Source organism: Salvelinus alpinus, chromosome 28, assembly GCF_045679555.1.
Source record: "Salvelinus alpinus chromosome 28, SLU_Salpinus.1, whole genome shotgun sequence".
NCBI lineage: Eukaryota > Metazoa > Chordata > Actinopteri > Salmoniformes > Salmonidae > Salvelinus > Salvelinus alpinus.
The window spans coordinates 22,728,588-22,752,290 of NC_092113.1; the positions used below are offsets into that span (position 1 = coordinate 22,728,588).

The window sequence follows — 23,703 nt, forward strand, 5'->3', positions numbered from 1 at the left end:
TGTGTGTGTGTGTGTGTGTGTGTGTGTGTGTGTGTGTGTGTGTGTGTGTGTGTGTGTGTGTGTGTGTGTGTGTGTGTGTGTGTGTGTGTGTGTGTGTGTGCGAGTGTTCGTGGACCTTCTCTTAAAATCAGGGAGGTCACCCGTGATACAAGTCAGTATTCACCATGTCTGAGGGCGTCGGGAGGTGATGTGGAAACCGGCCACTAGGTGCAACATTGAGCACTGTTACCTTCACATAGGTTTCAGTTTGGCTAGTGCGTTGTGGACGTGGATGGTGAATGGGTGTAAGCATCTGCCTCTGATTCCAAAGGTTGCATGGTTGAATCCAACAATAAAAGTTGTTTTTAATATTTTGGTTTTAAGACTATCTCAAACCTTAACCCTTACCTTAACCATTAGCAGTTAATGTCTAAACTTAATCTTAAACACTTTGAAATTTGACGTTTGAGAAACATGAATGAACGTCTAATTCTGACTTGAGACTGTGAGAGCTTGTATCTTAAAACCTCTTTAGGGTCCGCCCCTTTTTTTTTTTTTTTGCCTAAAATGACGTACCCAAATCTAACTGCCTGTTGCTCAGGACCTGAAGCAATGTTATGTATGTTCTTGATACCATTTGAAAGGAAACACTTTGAAGTTTGTGGAATGTGAAATTAATGTCGGATAATATAACACATTAGATCTGGTAAAAGATAATACAAAGAAAAAAAACATGCGTTTTTTTAAAGTGTTTTTGGTACCATCATCTTTGAAATGCAAGAGAAAGGCCATAATGTATTATTCCAGCCCAGGCGCAATTTAGATTTTGTCTACTAGGTGGCAGCAGTGTATGTGCAAAGTTTTAGACTGATCCAATGAACCATTGCATATCTGTTCAAAATATTGTATCAGGACTGCCCACATGTGCCTAATTGATTTATTAATACATTTTCAAGTTCATAATTGTGCACTCTCCTCAAGCTATAGCATGGAATTCTTTCACTGTAATAGCTACTGTAAATTGGACAGTGCAGTTACGTTAACAAGAATTTAAGCTTTCTGCCCATATCAGATATGTCTATGTCCTGGGAAATGTTCATGTTACTTACAACCTCATGCTAATCACATTAGCCTACATTAGCTTAACCATCCCGTGGGGGGGGGAAACGATCCTGTAGAGGATTTATAGTCTCCTTCGTGTGCTGTCTATCTATGATTAGAAACAGTGACAGTGTTTTCAGCCTACTGTAGGACAAAGTCACTTGAAGTGCAGTGGTCAGAGTTAGAACATTTTGAACAATGGAAATCAATTGAAATCTTGTGTACCTTTGCCTCATAATCATTAGACCACTAAAATTGCAGTTTTGGAATTATTAATTTCTTACGGACCTGGATTATTTACTCATCTTTTTTCATCAAATAGTAAATAATACTAATAAATATGCTCATCAGTGACAGGTGATAGTTTCCTACCATCTCATCTCTGCAATGTGATTCTGTTAGATATGATGGGGGGAAGACTATTAAAGGATCATTTCAATTTTTTGTCTGTTAAATAATTATTGATGACAGAGATATGAGCCAATATCAAACATCAAACAGTACTATATGCAGGAATGTGAATTAAAAGAGATCTCTGTCTCTTTGATTTCATATGCCTCTGTAGATGATATGTGTGCCAAAACAACACAAACGTCCCCTGCTTTTTTGCTGTCACATGTTACTTCTTAGAATTGTTCTGCACCAAATCAGCAACACCAAATGACACATACTCCTCTACCTGGTAGGTGTTAGTAAAGGGTGTTTGTACTTTCTAGGTTATGCAGGTTTGCTGTTTTACCTTTTCATCTACATCCAGCAAGCCCTGCACAGCCTGAAGAATTTCCATTTACTTGAATGGCACCAAGGCACCTTGATCACTGGCATCCTCTGTGTGGGTGCACACTGCATCATATACTGTATGCCCAATCTAATTTCTATAGTATTTATATTGATTGTTGTGCCCTTGGCTTATACCAAACACTTCACACACTAGTAGTTCACAGACCTGCTGGATTTCAGTCTCCAAACAACCATAAATCAACCCTTACACAATGCATCAAACACCATGCTATTTACTTAAACCAAGAAAATATGTCATTCTGAAATTCACTGACGCTGCACGGTATGTAGGAACGTCCGGAACAGCTTTAAAATAGTAGCATCATTTCTATCAACGGGGAGTCCTACAGTATCAAAGCTCCATAGGAGGGAGACATGAGAGCAGAAGTATGCTCTGCTCCCAGTGTGGAATATGGTAAACAGTGTCTGGCACTGGGGGGTTCACTAACACAGGTTAATGTCAGCCAGCTGTGGGTTGAAGGCTGCTGATTAGGCTTGGAACTGTCTCTGTGCTCTGCTCATTGTTGAAAACCCCACCACTGAATAGGGCTATACACATTCAATAGTGATACTCCCCCATACCCCTCCTTTTCCTCCTCACAAATATGCATATCACATAAAGTACACTAACAAATTATTGTCATCTACATGTTTACACACACACGCACGCACGGTGCGTGCGCATGCACGCACGCACGCACGCACGCACGCACGCACACACACACACACACAGGCAAACAGCTTGCTGCTGAAACAGACCCAGCAGTCTTGTCACTCAGGGCATGGGCGAAATTGGCACATGGGATGGGGGGACATGTCCCCCCCAATATTCAGAACAGGTCTATTCGTCCACCACAATAATTTCTTTAAAAGTTTATTTTTTATATATAAATATTTTGGGGGGTTGGGATTACCCTGGAGGTCAATGGCCCCCCAGATAGCATATGAACACGTCATAAGTATGTGTAGAATTGCAGGAAATTAGCTTTAAAACTTATAATGTTTCTCTCAGCCTCATGACAAAATGTGTAGAATAGCATTATATACTGAACAAAAATATAAACGCAACATGTAAAGTGTTGGTCCCATGTTTCATGAGCTGAAATAAAAGAGGCTAGAAATGTTCCATATGCACAAAAAAAGCTTATTTCTCTCAAATTCTGTGCACAAATTTGTTTACATCCCTGTTAGTGAGCATTTCTCCTTTGCCAAGCTAATCCATCCACCTGACAGGTATGGCATATCAAGAAGCTGATTAAACAGCATGATCATTACACAGGTCCAGCTTGTGCTGGGGACAATAAAAGACCACTCCAAAATGTGCAGTTTTGTCACACAGCACAATACCACAGATGTCCTTCAAAATATCCCTCAATATACCCCTCAAAATTCCCCTGAAAAAGTCCTTCAAAATACCACTCAAAATATCTCTCAATACTGTATACCCCTCAAAATACCCCTCCATATACCCCTCAAAATAGCCCTCAAAATACCCTTCAAAATATCCCTCCATATACCCCTCAAAATACACCACATACCCCTCAAAATACCCCTCAAAATATCCCTCAAAATACCCCTCCATAAAACCCTCAAAATACCTCTCAAAATATATCTCAAAATACCCCTCAAAATACCCCTCAAAATACCCCTCCATATAACCCTCAAAATACCCTTCAAGAGAGGCATAATAGGTCAAAATGTGTAGAATTGCAGGAAATGTTTTTAAAATGTAAAGAAATAAATGAAAGAGGACCCACAGACCCCCCCCCCAATATCTACACCAACATTTTGCCCTTGACTCAGTGTACATCTCTTTTACCATGGCAGGCAGGCCACAGCTCCCATGACACCAACGCTAAACCTGTGCTTCCCCATTGTGTGTGTGAACTGGTGACAGGCATTTACAACAGCCTGAGCCCAGGGGATCCTCCCTCTACTTGATAATAACTCTGAGCCTGTGGTCCAGGTTCCATAGACAAGTCAGGCTGACCCTGGGAACAAGGAATGCATGGATTCCTTTAAGCTGCAGCACTTCTCACCATCTCTCTATAGAGTGCTGTGTGTGTGGGTACGGGTGTCTATGTTTGTGTGTATTTGAGTACGTGTATGCATGTGTGTACGTGTATGTGTTAGTGTGCGTTTGGGCTCCTGTGCGTCCGTGTGTGTGTGTGTGTGTTTTGGCTTACGCAGATAAATTACAAAAGCCTATATTGCTGTAAAGCTTGCTGTATTTGTCACAGCGCTGCTCTGCTTCAGCTGAGACAGACTGAGATAAGTTGGAGCTCTCATACAGCAGATGGGGTGCACAAGGTTAGATAAAGGAAACAAACCCCAAACTAATGTTGTGGTAATGAAATGTGAGCGCTACATGCTCAACTCCGAGGCAGGATTTATTTCCAACTATGCTGTAGAGGGAGATGCTGAATGACCATGCAGTGTGTTCAACGATACAGTTATTACTCCTCTAGGAAGCAACTTGCATGGTAAGCAGTAGTCTCAAATAAATATGGGCTTTATAAAAATACTTTTTAATGTAATGTTTACAGAGCTTGAAGGAAGAACAGATTACTCTGAGCTACTAGGAAAACATGGCACCCTCCTGATTCCAAAAATCATTCCTAGGCTACCACTAGTTTTCTTGTGACCACATACAGTTCCATCATCAATTTCCTCAGCATGCTTTAGGCTTCCAGCTGCATGTAACCTGAGTCATTGTACCAGAGATAATTTTTTTGCCAGGCAGCGCTGTGATGTCAGAAGCATCAGGAAGAGAGAACCAACGAACACACTGAGAGACGTGTCTAGACTGACTAACCTTGCCAGCACTGCCTGTTGCTGTGGAAACCACTATCCGTGTTGACAGACAGGCCACATGGGACTTTAATTCCATGGCAGGACAATACGGCCCACATTCATCAGAGCTTTAGGACCCCCTGTCTCCTGTCTCAGAGAGGTGATGTCACAACAGCCATTCAGCAGAGAGAGAGAGAGGAGGCATCCAACCTGGTCTCAGAGCATTTCGTATTATTCTGTACGTAAATGCGACACACACCATTTAGTATGATATGTTAAGTTTCATATGGTATGTATTAATTTGTGTATGTCCATCACCCATTTCGTATGATATGTTACAAATTACAATTTGTATAATATGTTACGAATTTGCAGAACGTACAATATGTTACCAATTTGCCCAACATATGATATGTTTCAAATTCTAGCTAGTTGACTAATGTTAGCTAGGCTAGGGGTTATCGTTAAGATTAGGGTAAAGTAAGGTTTAGGGTTAAGGGAAAGGTTTGCTAAAAGGGTTGGGGTTAGCAAAAAATGTTAAGGTTAGGGGAAGGGTTAGCTAACATGCTAAGTAGTTGCAAAGTAGCTAAAAAGTAGTAAGTAGTTGAAAAGTTGCTAATTAGCTAAAATTGTCTGTGATAAGATTGAAACTCGCTACCTTTGGATTGCTAGACATTCTAGTTAGACACCTATTCATCCACCTCGACCAACCACCCTACTTTCATTTTTGCCTTAAGTAACAATCTGTCCTATGTAACCATACCAAACGTAACATGTCATACTAATTTCAGTGTCCTGGATTTAAATGTACTATGTTACATTTAGTCTCTGAAACCAGGCTGAGCCATCATCTCTGCTTCACAATAATTCCTGATTCCCTGAGCACTCTACTATCACCTCTGTCTGTGGTCAGGTTATGACAGCCAGGAGAGTTAACTGAGGTCAAGAATACAGAATATCACATCTGAGATTCCTCTCACATTGGATCCTCTCCAGTCCTTCCCATGAAAATATTTAAATGGGGGGAGACAACCCATGTCGGACTTCTGTAGATGTTTCCTTTATTCCCCATGTTAACCTCTGTGAACCTGAATCTGTTTCTACCTGCAGTTCACCGTCTATTTGTACAGGGTGGTTGCGGCAGCAAGGTCTGCATTCCTACGCACCAAACCCAGAACATATGGGCAGACAGAGTGGAAGACAGGGTTACACTCTCAGCAGTGAAATGCACACACAGTTTATATTTGTATTGCTAAATAAGCTTAATAAAATCATAAAAATAAGTTAATCGCCTTTGAAGTTCAGTCAGACATTTCTTTAATAGGCAGTGACCGTTAAAAGACTTACAAGCACAGATGGTAAATTTGAATTTCCCACTTGATGTAGTCTACATATAAAGATAGTCATGTAATTTTTATGAGCAGAGCATATACCGACCGGTATGTACTTAGAAATTCTCTGTCCTGAGCTCAGTTGGGACGCACTGATGTTTTCTAATCCCTGGCCTACCCTTTACTCCTGCATGCTGTTGGTTTGTTTTGTAGCTCCACCTGCTGGTTAGTTGGAGAACCATGCGGAAATGGTGATGTGTGTGGGCTAGTGTCTAGGAGAAGATCAGTAAATCTACTGGCAGAGGGCAACTCCTCTGTGTTTTACAGCGCATTTTGGTCTAGCTTTATCAAGAACATGGCTGAAGAAGTGCTGTGTGACACATAGCAAGAGCTTGGGACTATAAGATTCTATCTGCATTTTTGTCCAAATGTAATTATTGACATAGTCTTGTTCTGTTCAATGTTCTCTACCTATATAGTTCTCTAAATACCCCAATTCAAGTTGTTAAGTTTAAAAGAATACAAGATTTTAAAAATTGCTGACACAATTCAAACCAATGAGGGTTCGGAACTTTAGGTCCCACTATATTTGGATAGTCCAGATTGTGTACAGATGGTCATACTATCAACAAAGTATCCGCTGATAAGCAACTGACTAACTGTTGATAAGCAATGCGCTGTAAAACACAGAGGAGTTGCCCTCTGCCAGTAGATTTACTGATCTTCTCCTAGACACTAGCCCACACACATCACCATTTCCGCATGGTTCTCCAACTAACCAGCAGGTGGAGCTACAAAACAAACCAACAGCATGCAGGAGTAAAGGGTAGGCCAGGGATTAGAAAACATCAGTGCGTCCCAACTGAGCTCAGGACAGAGAATTTCTAAGTACATACCGGTCGGTATATGCTCTGCTCATAAAAATTACATGACTATCTTTATATGTAGACTACATCAAGTGGGAAATTCAAATTTACCATCTGTGCTTGTAAGTCTTTTAACGGTCACTGCCTATTAAAGAAATGTCTGACTGAACTTCAAAGGCGATTAACTTATTTTTATGATTTTATTAAGCTTATTTAGCAATACAAATATAAACTGTGTGTGCATTTCACTGCTGAGAGTGTAACCCTGTCTTCCACTCTGTCTGCCCATATGTTCTGGGTTTGGTGCGTAGGAATGCAGACCTTGCTGCCGCAACCACCCTGTACAAATAGACGGTGAACTGCAGGTAGAAACAGATTCAGTTAACGTTAGAGTAAGGGTTAAGTTGAGGGTTAGGGTTAGTAGATAGTTAGTTGAAATGTTACTGAACTTTAAAGCCAATTATCTCAGAATCATCTTTTTGCAGACAGAACCGTATAGTTCCAAGCTCTCAATATGTCTCTTAAGTTAGTGCTCCACTACAGTACTTAAAAGAGCTTAATGAGCTCCAACTCTAATGTGTTTATGAGCTTAAGTGGATTTGTAGAGCCTCGTACTATAAACACTTAAGGTTGTTCTTTACTGCTTGACTCCAGCATCATCACAGCAGAGGGGAAAGTGTCATGTATGAGTCGCACTCATACTGAGTCGTACTAGGAGTCGTATTCATACTGTAACCATCGCTTCCTCTTTCTTACACTATATATTCTAATAGATATCCTATTCCCCTCTGTTCCAGGATGAGCCCTCCAGGGCTGTAAACGCGCCCCAGCTGGAGACATGTTCTAAGAGCAGCAGCAGACCTGCACTGTGGCCACCATGAAAGGGTTAGGTGCCAATCGCAGCCGTCACCTGTCGGACTCCTGTGAGCCATCGGGGGGCCCCCAGAAGCCCCTGTACCCCTTGACCTCTGACCCCCATGGTCCCTTCCTCCTGAGCCCCACCATGAACCACTACGGCACCTTGGACCCCCACCAACTCCACCACTACCAGGCCTCCAACCCCCAACCCCTGCATCCGGAGTGCCTACTGCCCCTGAACCAGATGTCCAACAGCAGCACCTTCCCCCGCCTCCACATCACCTCCCAACCGGAACAGTCTGACTACTCCCAGGGCTGCATGGTCCCTGCCGGGGGCGGAGGTAGGCCTGGTGGCAGCCGGGTGGGCACCCTGTCCACCTCCATGTCAATGGGCATGGGCATGGGTCTCAGCGGGGCTCCCATGATCACAAGTGGATCAGCTACCATCTCTTCTGCGGCATCGGCCAAGATGAACCGGCTGCCATCTAACCTGCTAGACCAGCTGGAGAAGCACCTGCCCCTGCAGAGGGATGGCTTCAGTACCCTACAGTTCCACCGGGGCAGGGTGGCCAAGCAGCGCAGCGAGAGTCCCGGACGGATCCGCCACATCATGCACTCTGTCCAGAAGCTATTCAACAAGTCCCAGTCGCTGGAGGGCTCGGTGGTCAAGGGCAACATGAACAGCACTACAGGGGGAGGTGAGGAGGGGACCAGGCAGACCTGCAGGAGTAAGAGTAAAGACAGGGCTAAGACTGAGACGCTGAAGCAGCGACCTAGCAGGCAAAATGCACTGGGGCTTTGGAGCTCAGACGATGCCCTGGATAGTGACACAACCACCAAAGTTGGCACTATCGCCGTGGGCTACCGTAACCCACTTAGCATGATGACGTTAGGCAGGGCAGTGTCTGACAGCCAGGCTCCTCCCAGGCACCTCCCACAGGGCTACAACACCATCTCTGCTCACACACTCAAGGCCTCCAAGAGCAGCAGCGACCTCAAGTACCTGGCCTGCCCGCAAGCAATGACAGGGACCAGGGGTGGGGAGCTGGTGGGAGGAGGAGGCACCCTGGTGAAGCGAGGCTCCTGGTCCACACTGACCCTCAGCCAGGCCAGGCAGGTGCTCCAGAAGGGTTCAGCCACTGTCAACAGGACGCTGCTCAAATCCAAGTCGTGTCACCAGGACCTGACCTGTCAGTACCTCCAGGTAGGAGGCCCAGTGAGTATTATTCACATTAGGCACCAGCAGCCACAGCCACTAAATCTCAGAAATTAGGAGATTTGTTTTAAAACCTCATTCATTTGAATCCCTTTTAACTACTTCAGCAGCCTCGTGACATTTACGGTCTATAATCGCATTATTCAAATTCATTACAAATACACACACAATACATTCAAATGAAATGAAATGACACATTCAAGGTCTGTCGCATTAAAGGTCCAATGCAGCCATTTTTATCTCAATATCAAACTATTTCTGGGTAACAATTAAGTGCCTTACTGGCCAAAACTCCATCCCACCAAAACAGGCTGAAATTTCACTAAAAGGGCATTATCAGAATTTTCAGAATTTCACAGTATTATTCCAACCTCATAGTGTATAAATATATATAAAACACAGAAAAATCAAGTTTTTGACTGCACTGGGTCTTTAAACTAGTTAAAGTGGAGATGATAAAGTGGAGATGAAGGTGTGGTGGCTCAGTGAGTCACAGTGGGATGGTGTGTGGCCCCATACTGTCTGTAGGTTCCACTGGGGGACTGGAGTGCTACGCTGGGGGGCCGGGGCCGACCCAGGGGCCTTGAGATCCCCTGCCGGAGGATGCGTAGCGGCAGCTACGTCAAGGCCATGGGGGACGTGGACCAGGACAGCGAGGACTCAGAGGGAAGTCCTAAACCCTCGCCCAAAACAGCTGCCCGCCGCCAGAGCTACCTGAAGGCCACCCATCAGTCCCTGAGCGAGCAGCAGCCTCCACCACCACACAAGTGAGAGAGCCAGATACAAGAGGAAATATGCATGTAGATCATACTGTAGTTAATACTGTTTAGATACTGTATGTTTCTGAAGAGGAGTTAATTTTCCTTAGCAATCTATGTCATGACAGAACAGATAAAATGGGATGTCTGGGGGAACTTATTCTTATACAGAGGAGTAGCTACACACACCCTGCATGGAAACCTCTCTGCTCTGAGAGTGAATATAATATAACAGAATGAAATTAAAGTGGACACCGCAAATGGACAGCAGAGGGCAGCATCCTGACACTGCCGTTGAACATTTACTACACAATGTATGCAGGGTAAAAACTGCAGGCTGCAGCAGACTCCTGTTCAGGAGTAGATACAACTATATCAGTGTAACATGTTCTTATGGGCTGTTCAATTATAGAAAAAGGAAATCACCTACCAACAATAGGTAACCGTTTCCATTTGAGGTAAAAAATGTGAAATGTTTTGTCATGTTCCCCACCGCTCGCACCGGCAGGCCTCGCGGCTATGCACCCATGCTGGAGGATAATGGGGTACTGTGGTCTCCACTACAGAGTGCATGCTCAATGCAGCATTTGGCCAGGTCAGTGTCCTAGGGAGGGAGGCAGCACGGCCCTCCACTCACACATGCCCACCTCTGCTGCCACTTCTCTAACCAACCCAGTGCTTTGTCCTGTTCCCCTGCCCACACCCCATATATTACCAATTGCTCTGAGTGGTGTGTTAGTATCCCAGCTACAGCCACTCCTGTCACGTCTCTCATCATAAACCACTGATCCCCCATACAAACCCTTTCCACCCCCACCCTCCGCACCGGCACACACATTCCCACTAACAGGTGCCTCCTCGTCAGGCAACTCAGAACAAAGGAAACAACCTCTCTGTCTCAGCAAATTCCATTGATGATCACAAAGCAAAAAAATAACTCAAATTCTCTCCCTTTTGTTTTGATGTTAACTGATGACTCAATGTTTCCTCTGTGCTGTCATTTTGATACCCAACTATTCTCTGCTCTGCTATCCTCCCATCTCGCTGGTATTTGATCTCACAAAATCACAAGAAATTTGGGGAAGTTCAAAGCATCCGCTGAAAATGGATGCGGTTCTCATCAAACCAAGATGTCCTGTATCCTCCCCACCCTTCATCCAGGTCTTTTCCTTATGGTTGAGGGGTTCTTTCGGCAACTAATTCTCCCCTCTACCCCTGTAGTTGTCTCCCCTCCCTGAGAGAACTCTCCACCAATCGGAGCCTGGACAACCTGGACTGCCTGGTGAGCCCGTGTGAGCCCCCGATGGCCATGCGGCATTGGGACGATCGCAGAGACTACCACCAAGGCTATGCTACCCTGGGCAGGGCCATGATGAGCAGTGGTCAGGTATGTACTGTAAATGCACTCTCCCTATTCACTCATTACACTCTTTATCAGGGTCTCAAACAGGCCTGTCAGTGTGTGTAGGAATAGTACCCCCATACAACAAACACATCATAACAGTTTGACAGATACATGTAGGCATAATTAACTAATAAAAGTACTACTGTATTAAATGAATTATTCATAAAGAATGCCCTCAGACAGTGCAAAGACAAGCCTCAAGCCTGAAACAACAACCAGAAATGAGTGGGATGTTGACAGCCGAATCCTCTATTTCTGTGACTGCAGGCAGGGATAGAACATTTCAGATTATGTGTGAGACGCTGATTGGTTAAACATCCAGTAAGCCAGAAGAGACAAGAACAGGAATGATGCTTGAAAGTAATTTTCAGAAGTTAAGACTGGGACATGAGCCTCCTTCTAATCCTGAGGACATTCTGTTTTTATCAAAACCAGCAGACTCCTTTCAGATGGAACATCCGGAGCCACCTTTGCTCATGGAGTTAAAATGGCATAATATGACAGATGACAACAATGGAATTGCCCTCTTTACCTCACAGGAAGCTTTTTTTATTATGATATTTCAGTAAATGAATTTGGGAGATGACAGTAAAATCTGTTTTGGGACAAAAGCAAGTATTTTCTGAATGAACTGCAACGTTTTATCAGGATTGATATCTGATGGATTATGATGGCTGCCTTAGCAGGAGAAAAGGCTTCAAAGGATCTGCATTGTTGTACATGGAGGTAAATGCACATAAAATCAAATATAGGAAAGGTTGTAACACATCGATGCCTTTTCCTTCAAGTATTTTCACTGGGCATAAAAAGGAGTACAGACATTATCAAATTATAGACCGGAAAGATGGTTTCAAGATGGTAATAATCATTCCAAAACCATGATAAAAAGTATTGCAAGATTCAAACGGATCAAATAACGGATAAGCAGCAACCAAGGAATAGGCTCTTATTTGTAAAAATCATGGAATGGTGTGAAGTTTCATCATTTGATTTACATGAAGTTTCAGAATGGATTTTGAATACTGAGCATCCATGTTACATCCCCTTTCTTTCTTGGGGGACACAATTATGACCATGTGCCAACTCTGGCACCAGCCTCCTCCTCTCACACTGCAATGAAAAGCAGGATGAACAAACAGAGACTCCACCTGCTACCAACATCATTAAAACCTTGAACATCACAGCAGCCTGGCATAGAAGACTGGGGTATAATAAGCTATCGTTGTTCCTCCTTCTCCACTCTGGCACTGTTTGAACTGAAACAAGCCTTTATCCCAGGACGGACTGGTGAAGTTGACTCAGCTGGTCTATCTCTACAATACCTTGTCCCTGTTCAACCTATCCCTGGCCCTGGGCTACATAGATGTACTATGATATATTCCTGCTGATGAATCTGCTGTTATGTGAACATGTCATGTTGTCAACGCCAGAGACTGGAAATGTCCTACACCAATAAACGTCTTGTAGATCATTAGCACCGCTGAACTGAGCAAAACCAGACACCACCATTACCACTACGACTATGATGTGGAGAGAGTGAACAGCTTGTAGTGGGAGGCTGCTGGTGCCTCAGTAGCAGTGATTGTATTAGCTCCTGGCATGAGGAGTAAAGTGAAATCTGACGCTGCTGGCTTATCATCACTGATTAAACATTCTGTGTGGTATTTCACATTAGATACAGTAGAGTGAGTACACTGATTATCAGGGGACACAAAGCTCAAACAGAATATTTAAATAATGAGATGTATTCAACAAGGTCACTGCAGATTTACTTTTTGATCAATTGATTTCATTAAGTAGAATTGTGAACGTGCATGATAACTCCTGTACCCATTTTCCTCTAGAGATAGTAAAAATGTCCATTATCAGTGCATGAGTTTCTTTGGTAAATCAAACAGTCCTTTTGATTGGGCTCTCGTGAGCTGAGACGAACAGTATCCTTCACACTCTCTGACCATACACCGCCACCTTACTCCAGCAGCATGCCCCGTCACCCGAGACTGGCACTGCTTTCGCCTCACAGGCGGCGGAGATCTAGTGGTCGCCTAAGTCCCCGCCCCCGCCCCCAACTTGTCAACCTGCACGTGTCCTTTCAGGTGTGTGGGCAGGGCTGTGGGCGCTCGCTGTACTGCGAGGCGGAGTCCCAGGCGGTGGAGGCTCTGGACCTTCCCACGCCGACGTACTTCCGCTCCCGCAGCCACAGCTACCTGCGGGCCATCCAGGCTGGCTGCTCCCAGGATGAGGACACCGCCTCAGTGGACTCTGATTCACCTCCACCCACCACCACCGGCTGCACCCATATCTCCAGCACCAGTGAGTATACTGTACTGTTCAGTATGGGCGTGGGCTGGGCACTGGGGATTGGACAAACAAAGCTTTTATGCCTTTACTGTAGGACCTTATCATCCTTTTTAGCACGATTCATGAATCATTTAGTATCTCCAAGTTAAGGACTATGATGTAAGATTCTCACATGCATTGATGTATTTTCAAATCCAGCAGGGAAAATGTTTATGAAGGGTGTGAGGGACTGTACTTCTTACACTGTAAGGGGTATGAACTCAGTGGCGTGCGCGCGCACACACACACACACACACACACAGAGGGAAAGACAGATTTGGTCTCTGGCTGGTGGCACTGAATGGCCTACCAGCCCAGTGTGAAAGTAGACATTGTAGAGGGAGGTGATGCAGCAAGACTGGACTGGTGCCAGCTAATTCATCCATACCCATTACACAACAGTGAGCAGGGGGATATGCTGTCTGGTGATACATCATGGTGAGTTTGCACACCTGGGTCTCACACACACACAGTGTTGCGGATGTTTTCCATGTATGAGAACAAAACTTCTCAAATATCAAGCCAGTTCACAGATGTGGGTGGTCTCAGATAGTGGTCTGTCCACTAATGGAGGCTGTGAACCATTATGAATAGACCATTATGAATATTCAAAAGTGTCAATCTGAACATTAGACCTGTAGTTCATTCAAATACATGTATAATTTGACAGATCGAAGTAACATGTTCCATTTCATCGAACAAATTTTGCACTCTTGCGCGTTTGTCTTTTCTTACAAGCACTGATTTCTGTTGATATCTGCTGAGGAACGTTTTACTTGCAAATCACTGCGGTCACGGCTAGAAGGTTTTGTTAAATTTAGACTTTGAATCAGATTCAGATGATACTTTTTGTAGCAGGTTAGGATACTTTACGCAGCAGGTTAGGATAATTACCGTAGCAGGTTAGGGACATGGTTAGGAAAATGCTTAGGGTTAACTAAAATGCAGAACAATTCAACTTTTGACGTTAATTTGACAAAAGCTGGATCCCGTTTAGCCATGACCAATAACTGTTCTGAATACATCCAAAACGTAAATATAGAGGCGGGAACCTACACGACCAAGCCGGGGAAATCGTAGACACAAAAAACAGACACAGATATTATCCAATGGCCGTTAAGAAACCCGTGTCGTGGACCAAAAAGGCGGGGAAACGTGACGCCCTTTGTTGACTGGAGATTTAAACTAATCCTGTTCGTCTATGGTGAGATTGATGACCATCGACATCCAATGGCGTTGTAATGTGTGCCAGTCTGCAAAAGGTGGACTCCAATCCCTTACTTCAAGGGTGTGTCCCTTTTGATTCCTTTCTTCAAGGAACGTTGTGTGACCAGTTAGAATTAGCACAGTAGCGTATGCTTCTGTCTATTAAAACAACCTCGAATGAATGAATAGAAAATACGGATTTATTGACTCGCTTTTATCAAAGTAAGCTTAAATATTGCATAATGTACACGTGTCTGCACTGAGATTTGGATCGATTGGTATTGATCGTCGTTAGCGACGAACGCTAGCTTAACTACCCTGTCTAACGTGGATGAGAGGAATCGCCCTGCTTCTGGGATCCATGTACTGAAGGTAACGTTAGCTAGCGATGTTACACTAGGTTAGGGAGCTAAATCTCCACGACTCATACAAACGCTTTCTTCATTCCACTGCTAGTATTCATTTTTTGTCGTGGTAATCAGTTAGCTATCGTTATTAGCAGGTGACAATTTGTAGCGAATAACGTTACACAATCAATCCAGCACCCGATAATGTCTTTGGTGTAGCTAATGTTAGCTAGATCAGGGTTTCCAAAACTCGTTTTTTTTTTTTGCCGTAGCGCTAGACAGCTGATTCAAATAGCCAACTCATCACCAAGCTTTGATTATTTTAATCAGCTGTGTAGTGGTAGGGCAAAAACCCAAACGTGCCCTCATGACCGAGTTAGGGGAAACCCTGAGTTACGTTAGATAGCTAATGTTAGCGATACCTGACAGCACCCGCCTTGTTAACGAGCTAACGTTACTGTAGCTAGCTACCAGCACCCCATCATTGCAAGCAGAGTGGATAGTTATTTGGCTAGTCGCGCAGTCAACCACAGGTTGAATCACCAAATTAGAAATGCAGCTAAAACTAGACAGGAACTGTCAGATAGCCATCGAACGTTATTTAGGTAACGTTAATGTTAGCTACCAACTAGCTACGTTAACATATTTGGAGAGAGACGGGTAAACTTAAATTACTAGTTTCAGGTCAGACATTTTTACACCAGTCATTTTTCCAGCTTCGAACTCACCAAATTGTGACCATGATATTGATGATCATATGATCTAGCTAGTAATATCCAGCTAACGTTAGATCCCGTGGCTGCATCATCCAGTCAAGGTAGCTAAAAAGCTTGTTTAACCTACCATCTTGTTTATTCTGCAGTTTGTTTATCATAAGAGATATGTGTGGTTGCTAAGTAGTAAGACCTCACCCGTGCCAAGGATCTACCTCCTTGCCAAATGTTTTAATAATGCATGTATTTGTTTTTATTGCTATGGTGAAAGAGAAGGTGGATAGTTGGAGATTTGTGAGCCAACCAGAAATGAATCAAGTATGTATTGTAAACTAGACTAATTCAAAACAAACTGTTATGGTTAGAAGTCGACTGATTATGATTTTTCAACACCGATACTGATTATTGGACGACCAAAAAAAGCTATTTTTATATATATATATATTCCTGCATTTGCCAGCAGCTCTTCACTGTGCTTCAAGCATTGCACTGTTTGACTTCAAGCCTATCAACTCCCGAGATTAGGCTGGTAATACTAAAGTACCTATTAGAACATCCAATAGTCAAAGGTATATGAAATACAAATGGTATAGAGAGAAATAGTCCTATAATAACTACAACCTAAAACTTCTTACCTGGGAATATTGAGGACTCGTGTTAAAAGGAACCACCAGCTTTCATATGTTCTCATGTTCTGAGCAAGGAACTTAAACGTTAGCTTTTTTACATGGCACATATTGCACTTTTACTCTCTTCTCCAACACTTTGTTTTTGCATTATTTAAACCAAATTGAACATGTTTCATAATTTATTTGAGACTAAATTGATTTTATTGATGTATTATATTAAGTTAAAATACGTGTTCATTCAGTATTTTTTATTTTATTTTATTTTTTTATTTAACCTTTATTTAACCAGGTAGGCAAATTGAGAACACGTTCTCATTTACAATTGCGACCTGGCCAAGATAAAGCAAAGCAGTTCGACACATACAACAACACATAGTTACACATGGAGTAAAACAAACATATAGTCAATGATACAGTGAAAAAAAATAAGTCTATATACAATGTGAGCAAGTGAGGTGAGATAAGGGAGGTGAAGGCAAACAAATATATGTATAAATAAATAAAAATATAAAAAGGCCATGGTGGCGAAGTAAATACAACACAGCAAGTAAAATAAAAACTAAAAAACACTGGAATGGTTGGTTTGCAGTGGAAGAAAGCGCAAAGTAGAGACAGAAATAATGGGGTGCAAAGGAGCAAAATAAATAAATAAATACAGTAGGTAAAGAGGTAGTTGTTTGGGCTAAATTATAGATGGGCTATGTACAGGTGCAGTAATCTATGAGCTGCTCTGACAGCTGGTGCTTAAAGCTAGTGAGGGAGATAAGTGTTTCCAGTTTCAGAGATTTTTGTAGTTCGTTCCAGTCATTGGCAGCAGAGAACTGGAAGGAGAGGCGGCCAAAGGAAGAATTGGTTTTGGGGGTGACCAGAGAGATATACCTGCTGGAGCGCGTGCTACAGGTAGGTGTTGCTATGGTGACCAGCGAGCTGAGATAAGGGGGGACTTTACCTAGCAGGGTCTTGTAGATGACCTGGAACCAGTGGGTTTGGCGACGAGTATGAAGCGAGGGCCAGCCAACGAGAGTGTACAGGTCGCAGTGGTGGGTAGTATATGGGGCTTTGGTGACAAAACGGATGGCACTGTGATAGACTGCATCCAATTTATTGAGTAGGGTTTTGGAGGCTATTTTGTAAATGACATCACCGAAGTCGAGGATTGGTAGGATGGTCAGTTTTACAAGGGTATGTTTGGCAGCATGAGTGAAGGATGCTTTGTTGCGGAATAGGAAGCCAATTCTAGATTTAACTTTGGATTGGATTATTGTTGTAATTGTCATTATTACAAATACATATTTTTTTTAAATCGGCCGATTAATCGGTATCGGCTTTTTTGGTCCTCCAATAATCGATATCGGCGTTGAAAAATCATAATCGGTCGACCTCTATTAGCAGGCAATATTAACTAAATATGCAGGTTTACTGTGTATTGATTTTAAGAAAGGCATTGATGTTTATGGTTAGGTACACGTTGTGGTGCAACGACAGTGCTTTTTTCGCGAATGCGGTTGTTAAATCACCTGTTTGGCGAAGTAGGCTGTGATTCAATTATAAATTAATGCACCGCATCGATTATATGCAACGCAGGACAAGCTAGATAAACTAGTAATATCATCAACCATGTGTAGTTAACTAGTGATTATGTTAAGATTGGTTGTTTTTCATAAAATAAGTTTAATGCTAGCTAGCACCTTACCGTGGCTCCTTGCTGCACTCGCATAACAGGTAGTCTCCTCGTGGAGTGCAATGTAATCGGCCACAATCGGTGTCCAAAAATGCCGATTACCTAATTTGTTATGAAAACTTCAAATTGGCCATTCCGATTAATCGGTCGACGTCTAGTTATGGTGCATTTTCATGACTCTTCGTCAGATGTGGGATTCCTCTTGAAATAGTGACGTCTCTTTTTTTTTTTAAATAGCATTTTGTCTCTAAAGGCCATTTATTGTCTGGATTCTGAGTATACAATCAATAATTGAACAGCTTCCGGACAATGTGCTAATTTAAGTGCTTTGCAGTTAAACAGCTGGACCTTTTATGAGAGGCTTGAATCTGTGCTCTGTATACCAGGGACCATGGTAGCACCCCTGACTTTGTTTAGCTTGAAAGTTGTTGTAGGGCTGGGATCAGATGGCCAATCATTCATAGGCTTCAGATAACACATGGTCAGCACATGAATACACAGACATTGAGTCACATGCTCTGGCAATACACACAGGCTGGCTGTACACACACTCATTGATGAGGTCATTGGTGAGTCAGTGGGTGGAGTCACTATAGTTACATGACAATTTTCAAACAGACATTCTAAAGGGATGAGTAGTAAAATGACTGCTACAGAGAAATGAATAGAGAACAGTACAATGATGCAACCCCTCAGTCTGCAAGTCCTTGGTATTTGGTTTGGCAGAATCCTGTCGTATTCAAGTGACCAATCTGTAAGAATTGGGTCACAAGGAGGATCTCTTGCATCCATGGTGTCATAGTTCAATCTCAACAGCTCCGCCTGTGTAATCTTGACAATGTAATACCGCTCATGTAGCTGGTCACGACACACACAGCCATACAAATGAGGGTCGCCCAATCCTACAGTATGTGTTGAACACAAGATTAAAAGGGGTTAGGGGAAGTGTGTTTGTGTGTTCTTGAGCAAAAGTGACATTCTGTCTGTTGTTGTAGAAGGATTTTCCTTGCTGTAGTAGTCTGGTAACACACTGCTCCAGTCCCACCCGAGCCCCTTCCTCTTGACACCTGACAGGACTGATTCCGGGTATTTACCTCAGCTAATTAGGCTTTCCACCAAGCTGGCACCAATCCCCACAGGGCACAGGGTGGTCTGGAAACTCCACAGGACGTCATTAGCGTTTTAATACCTTCCTGGAGTAACACCACGGTGACTGACTGGACGGACCACTTCAAGCAGCCCCCAACACTTGTGCTGTAAGAGAGTAGAACTAGTTTGTTCTAAACCTGTTTTTGTGGGGCGCGCAGATATTTTAAAGTATTTTTCCAGTTAAGTGATTTGACTGGTTACTTAGTTTGTGGACAGCTGTTTCCAGTCTTTGCATGGAGAGAGGCTGTAGCTTGTTGTTGCACTCATCATAAACTAGAATTACCATTGGTGTTTATATTCTAACCACTCTCTTTGTAAACCATTGCTGTATTGTGTGTTTTTTGTCTGTCTTCCTGTTGGTGTGTTCTTGGGCTGCCCTGTCCAGTCTGCCTGCCTCTGTCTCTGAGTAGCACTACTCACCATTAGCCCTGTCCAGCCTGTCTACATTTTTGTTTCTCACCAGCCCTGTCTATCCCCTCTGGTCTTGGACCACCAGCCTAGTTCTCCAGCAGCCTGTCACCTTGCTACACAGTCACTATAATGCTGTTAATCTGGGGCTGATCCAACCCTTTGCCGTGTGCAGATTAGGAGCACTTAAACACTTGCAGGAGCACCTATTAAAAGTAGGGCTGTGACTGTCATGGAATTTTGGATGGCTGATAAGGTTGGCCAAATGGGCATCGTTGTACCATTTTAGAATAGAAAAAGAATCATTCAAATAATAATTTTTAAGGTGCACATTTTCTCTTCTCCTAACTGCATGTGCTGCTGAAGCAGAAGTCTCCTTTGCTACAATACCTTTCTTGGTTCAGCAAGGAGCAACATAGTGTCATCACGTTGTAGATAGGGCTGTGAATGGATGGGGACCTCACAATACAATATCACTATACTTAGGTGCTGATACAATAGGTATTGCGATTTTATATGTATTGCGATTTGATGTTTAGAAAAAAAAGTATGTGTACTCCTGCTTGTCTATCATCTCATCTCCTAAATCATGGGCATTACTATGAAGTTAGCCCCCCCCTTTGCTGCTATAACAGTCTCTACTCTTCTGGTAAGGCTTTCCACTAGATGTTGGAACATTGCTGTGGGGACTTTCTTTCATTCAGCCACGATCATTTGTAAGGTCGGGCACTGATGTTGGGCGATTAGGCCTGGCTCGCAATCAGTGTTCCAATTCACCCCAAAGGTGTTCGATGGGGTTGAGGTCAGGACTCTGTGCAGGCCAGTCAAGTTCTTCCACACCGATCTTGACAAACCATTTCTGTATGAACCTCGCTTTGTGCACAGGGGCATTGTTATGCTGAAAAAGGAAAGGGCCTTCCTTGAACTGTTTTCTCAAAGTAGGAAGCACATAATCATCTAGCATGTCATTGTATGCTGTAGCGTTAAGATTTCCCTTCACTGGAGCTAAGGGGCCTAGCACGAACCATGGAAAAACAGCCCCAGACCATTATACATCCTTCACCAAACTATACATTTGGCACTATGCATTGGGGCAGGTAGCGTTCTCCTGGCATCCGCCAAACCCAGATTCCTCAGAGACCTAATGACGCCGACGGACAGGGCTGCTGTACTTTTAGCTCTTAGGAAACTTTGCAGTTTTTATGTGTTATTTCTTTGTTATTACATACAGCCGGGAAGAACTTTTGGATATCAGTGCGGTGGTAACTCACCAGCATTACGACCAGGAATACGACTTTCCCGAATCGGATCCTTTGCTCGTACCCTCCAGGGCAATTTAACTGATTCCAGAGGCTGTTCTAAAACACTGCCTGCAGGAAAGAGGTACTTGGAGTGCACTTTGTCTGATTTAGGAGGCACCCACACCACCCACCGCTTCCGAGTATATTACTCACTAATGTTCAGTCTCTGGATAATAAAGTTGACGAGCTCAGGGCGACGATTTCCTTCCAGAGAGACATCAGGGGATTGTAAACATACTCTGTTTCACAGACACATGGCTCTCTCAGGGATATACTGTCTGAGTCCGTTCAGCCAGTTGGGTTCTCAGTTCATTGCGCAGACAGGAATAAATATCTCTCAGTGAAGGAGGAGGGCGGGTGTGTATGTTTCATGATTAACTACTCATGGTGTGATTGTGTTAACATACAGGAACTCAAGTTATTTTGTTCACCTGACCTAGAATACCACAATCAAATGCCAACCGTATTACCTCCCAAGAGAATTTCTCTTCGGTTGTAGTTACAGCCATGTATATTCCTCCTCAAACCGATACCATGACAGCCCTCAAAGAACTTCACTGGACTTTATGCAAACTGGAAACCACATATCCTGAGGCCGCATTTATTGTAGCTAGGGATTTTAACAAAGCAAATTTGAGGAAAACGTTACCGAAGTTCTATCAACACATTGACTGTAGTACTTGCGCTGCTAAAACACTCGACCACAGCCACTCCAACTTCCGAGATGCCTACATGGCCCTCCAATGCCCTCCCTTCGGTAACTCTGATCACGACTCCATTTTGCTCCTCCCTTCCTATAGTAAGAAACTCAAACAGGAAGTACCCGTGCTAAGGACTATTCAACGCTGGTCTCAACAATTGTAATCCACGCTTCAAAATTGTTTTGATCACGCGGACTGGCATATGTTCCGGGGAGCCTCCGAGAACAACATAGACGAATGCACTGATACAATGACTGAGTTTATCAGGAAATGTTGTACCCACTATGACAATTAAAACCTACCCTAACCAGAAACCGTGGATACATGGCAGCATTCACACAACTGAAATTGCGAACCACCACATTTAACCATGGCAAGGTGACTGGGAATATGGCCGAATACAAACAGTGTAGTTATTCCCTCCTTAAGGAAATCAAACTTGCTAAACGTCAGTGTAGAGACCAAGTGGAGTCCCAATTCAACTGCTCAGACATGACATATGTGGCAGGGTCTACAGACAATCACAGACAACAAAGGGGAAACAAGCTACGCGAGGACACAGTCTTGCTTTCGCCCAGGCTTAAACACAGTGCCACCCGCTGCTAATGACTGTGGGCTCTCCTTCTCCGTGGCCAACGTGAGTAAGTCATTTTAAACGTGTTAACCCCTGCAAGGCTGCTGGCCCAGACGGCATCCCTAGCCGCGTCCTCAGAGCATGCGCAGACCAGCTGGCTGGAGTGTTTACAGACATATTTAATCTCTCCCTATCCCAGTCTGTTGTCCCCAGATGCTTCAAGATGTCCACCATTGTTCCTGTACCCAAGAAAGTAAAGGTAACTTAACTAAATGACTATCACTCTGTAGCACTCACTTCTGTTATCGTGAAGTGCTTTGAGAGACTAGTCAAGGATCATATCAACTCTACCTTACTTGACTCCCTAGACCCACTTCAATTTGCTTACCACCCCAATAGATCCACAGACGATGCCATCGCAATGCACACTGCCCTGTCCCATCTGGACATGTGGAATACCTATGTAAGAATGCCGTTACTTGACCATAGCTCAGCATTCAACACCATAGTACCCTCCAAACTCATCATTAAGCTCGAGGCACTGGGTCCCAACCCCGCCCTGTGCAACTGGGTCCTGGACTTTCTGAAGGGCTGCCCCCAGGTGGTGAAGGTAGGAAACAACATCACCACTTTGCTGATCCTCAACATTGGGGCCCCACAAGGATGCATGCTCAGCCCCCTCCTGTACTCCCTGTTGACCCACGCCTCCAACTCAATCATCAAGTTTGCAGACGACACAACAGTAGTAGGCCTGATTTTAACAGGCAATGTCAAGACAGCCTACAGGTAGGAGGTGAGGGCCCTGGGAGTGTGGTGCCAGGAAAATAACCTCTCACCCAACTTCAACAAAACTGAGGAGCTCATCATGGACTTCCCCCTATCCACATCAACAGGACCACAGTGGAAAAGGTGGAAAGCTTCAAGTTCCTCGGTGTACACATCACTGACAAACTGAAATGGTTCACCCACACAGAAAGTGTGGTGAAGGCACAACAGCGCCTCTTCGACCTCAGGAGGCTGAAGAAATTTGGCTTGTCACCTAAAACCCTCACAAACTTTTAGAGATGCACAATTGAGAGCATCCTGTATCACCACCTGGTATGGCAACTGCACCACCCGCAACCGCAGGGCTCTCCAGAGGGTGGTGCAGTCTGCCCAAAGCATCCCCAGGGGCAAACTAGCTGCCCTCCAGGACAGCTACAGCACCCAATGTCACAGGAAGGCCAAAAATATAATCAAGGACAACAACCACCCGAGCCACTGCCTGTTCACCCCACTATCATCCAGAAGGCGAGGTCAGTACAGGTGCATCAAAGCTGGGGCCAAGAGACTGAAAAACAGCTTCTATCTCAAGGCCATCAGACTGTTAAACAGCCTTCACTAGCACATTAGAGGCTGCTGCCCTATATACATAGACTTGAAATCACTGGCCACTTTTATAATGGAACGCTAGTCACTTTAATAATGTTTACATATTTTGCATGACTCATCCCGTATTTATATACTTATTTTATTATACTGTATCTTAGTCTATGCCGCTCTGACGTTGCCCGTCCAAATATTTATA

The 23,703-nt window shown here is 43.7% G+C and overlaps 1 protein-coding gene across 1 annotated transcript in view; it reads left to right on the forward strand.

Moving 5' to 3' along the window:
- LOC139557428 (disks large-associated protein 4-like) overlaps nucleotides 1–23,703 on the forward strand; it is a 127,163-nt gene that overhangs the window by 86,047 nt on the left and 17,413 nt on the right. Inside the window, exons 2-6 of the mRNA XM_071372220.1 lie at nucleotides 7,648–8,912; nucleotides 9,453–9,691; nucleotides 10,191–10,277; nucleotides 10,904–11,069; nucleotides 13,184–13,400. Of these exons, the coding sequence (XP_071228321.1) occupies nucleotides 7,728–8,912; nucleotides 9,453–9,691; nucleotides 10,191–10,277; nucleotides 10,904–11,069; nucleotides 13,184–13,400 (1,894 nt within the window). The 5' untranslated portion in view covers nucleotides 7,648–7,727. The remainder of the gene's footprint in view (nucleotides 1–7,647; nucleotides 8,913–9,452; nucleotides 9,692–10,190; nucleotides 10,278–10,903; nucleotides 11,070–13,183; nucleotides 13,401–23,703) is intronic.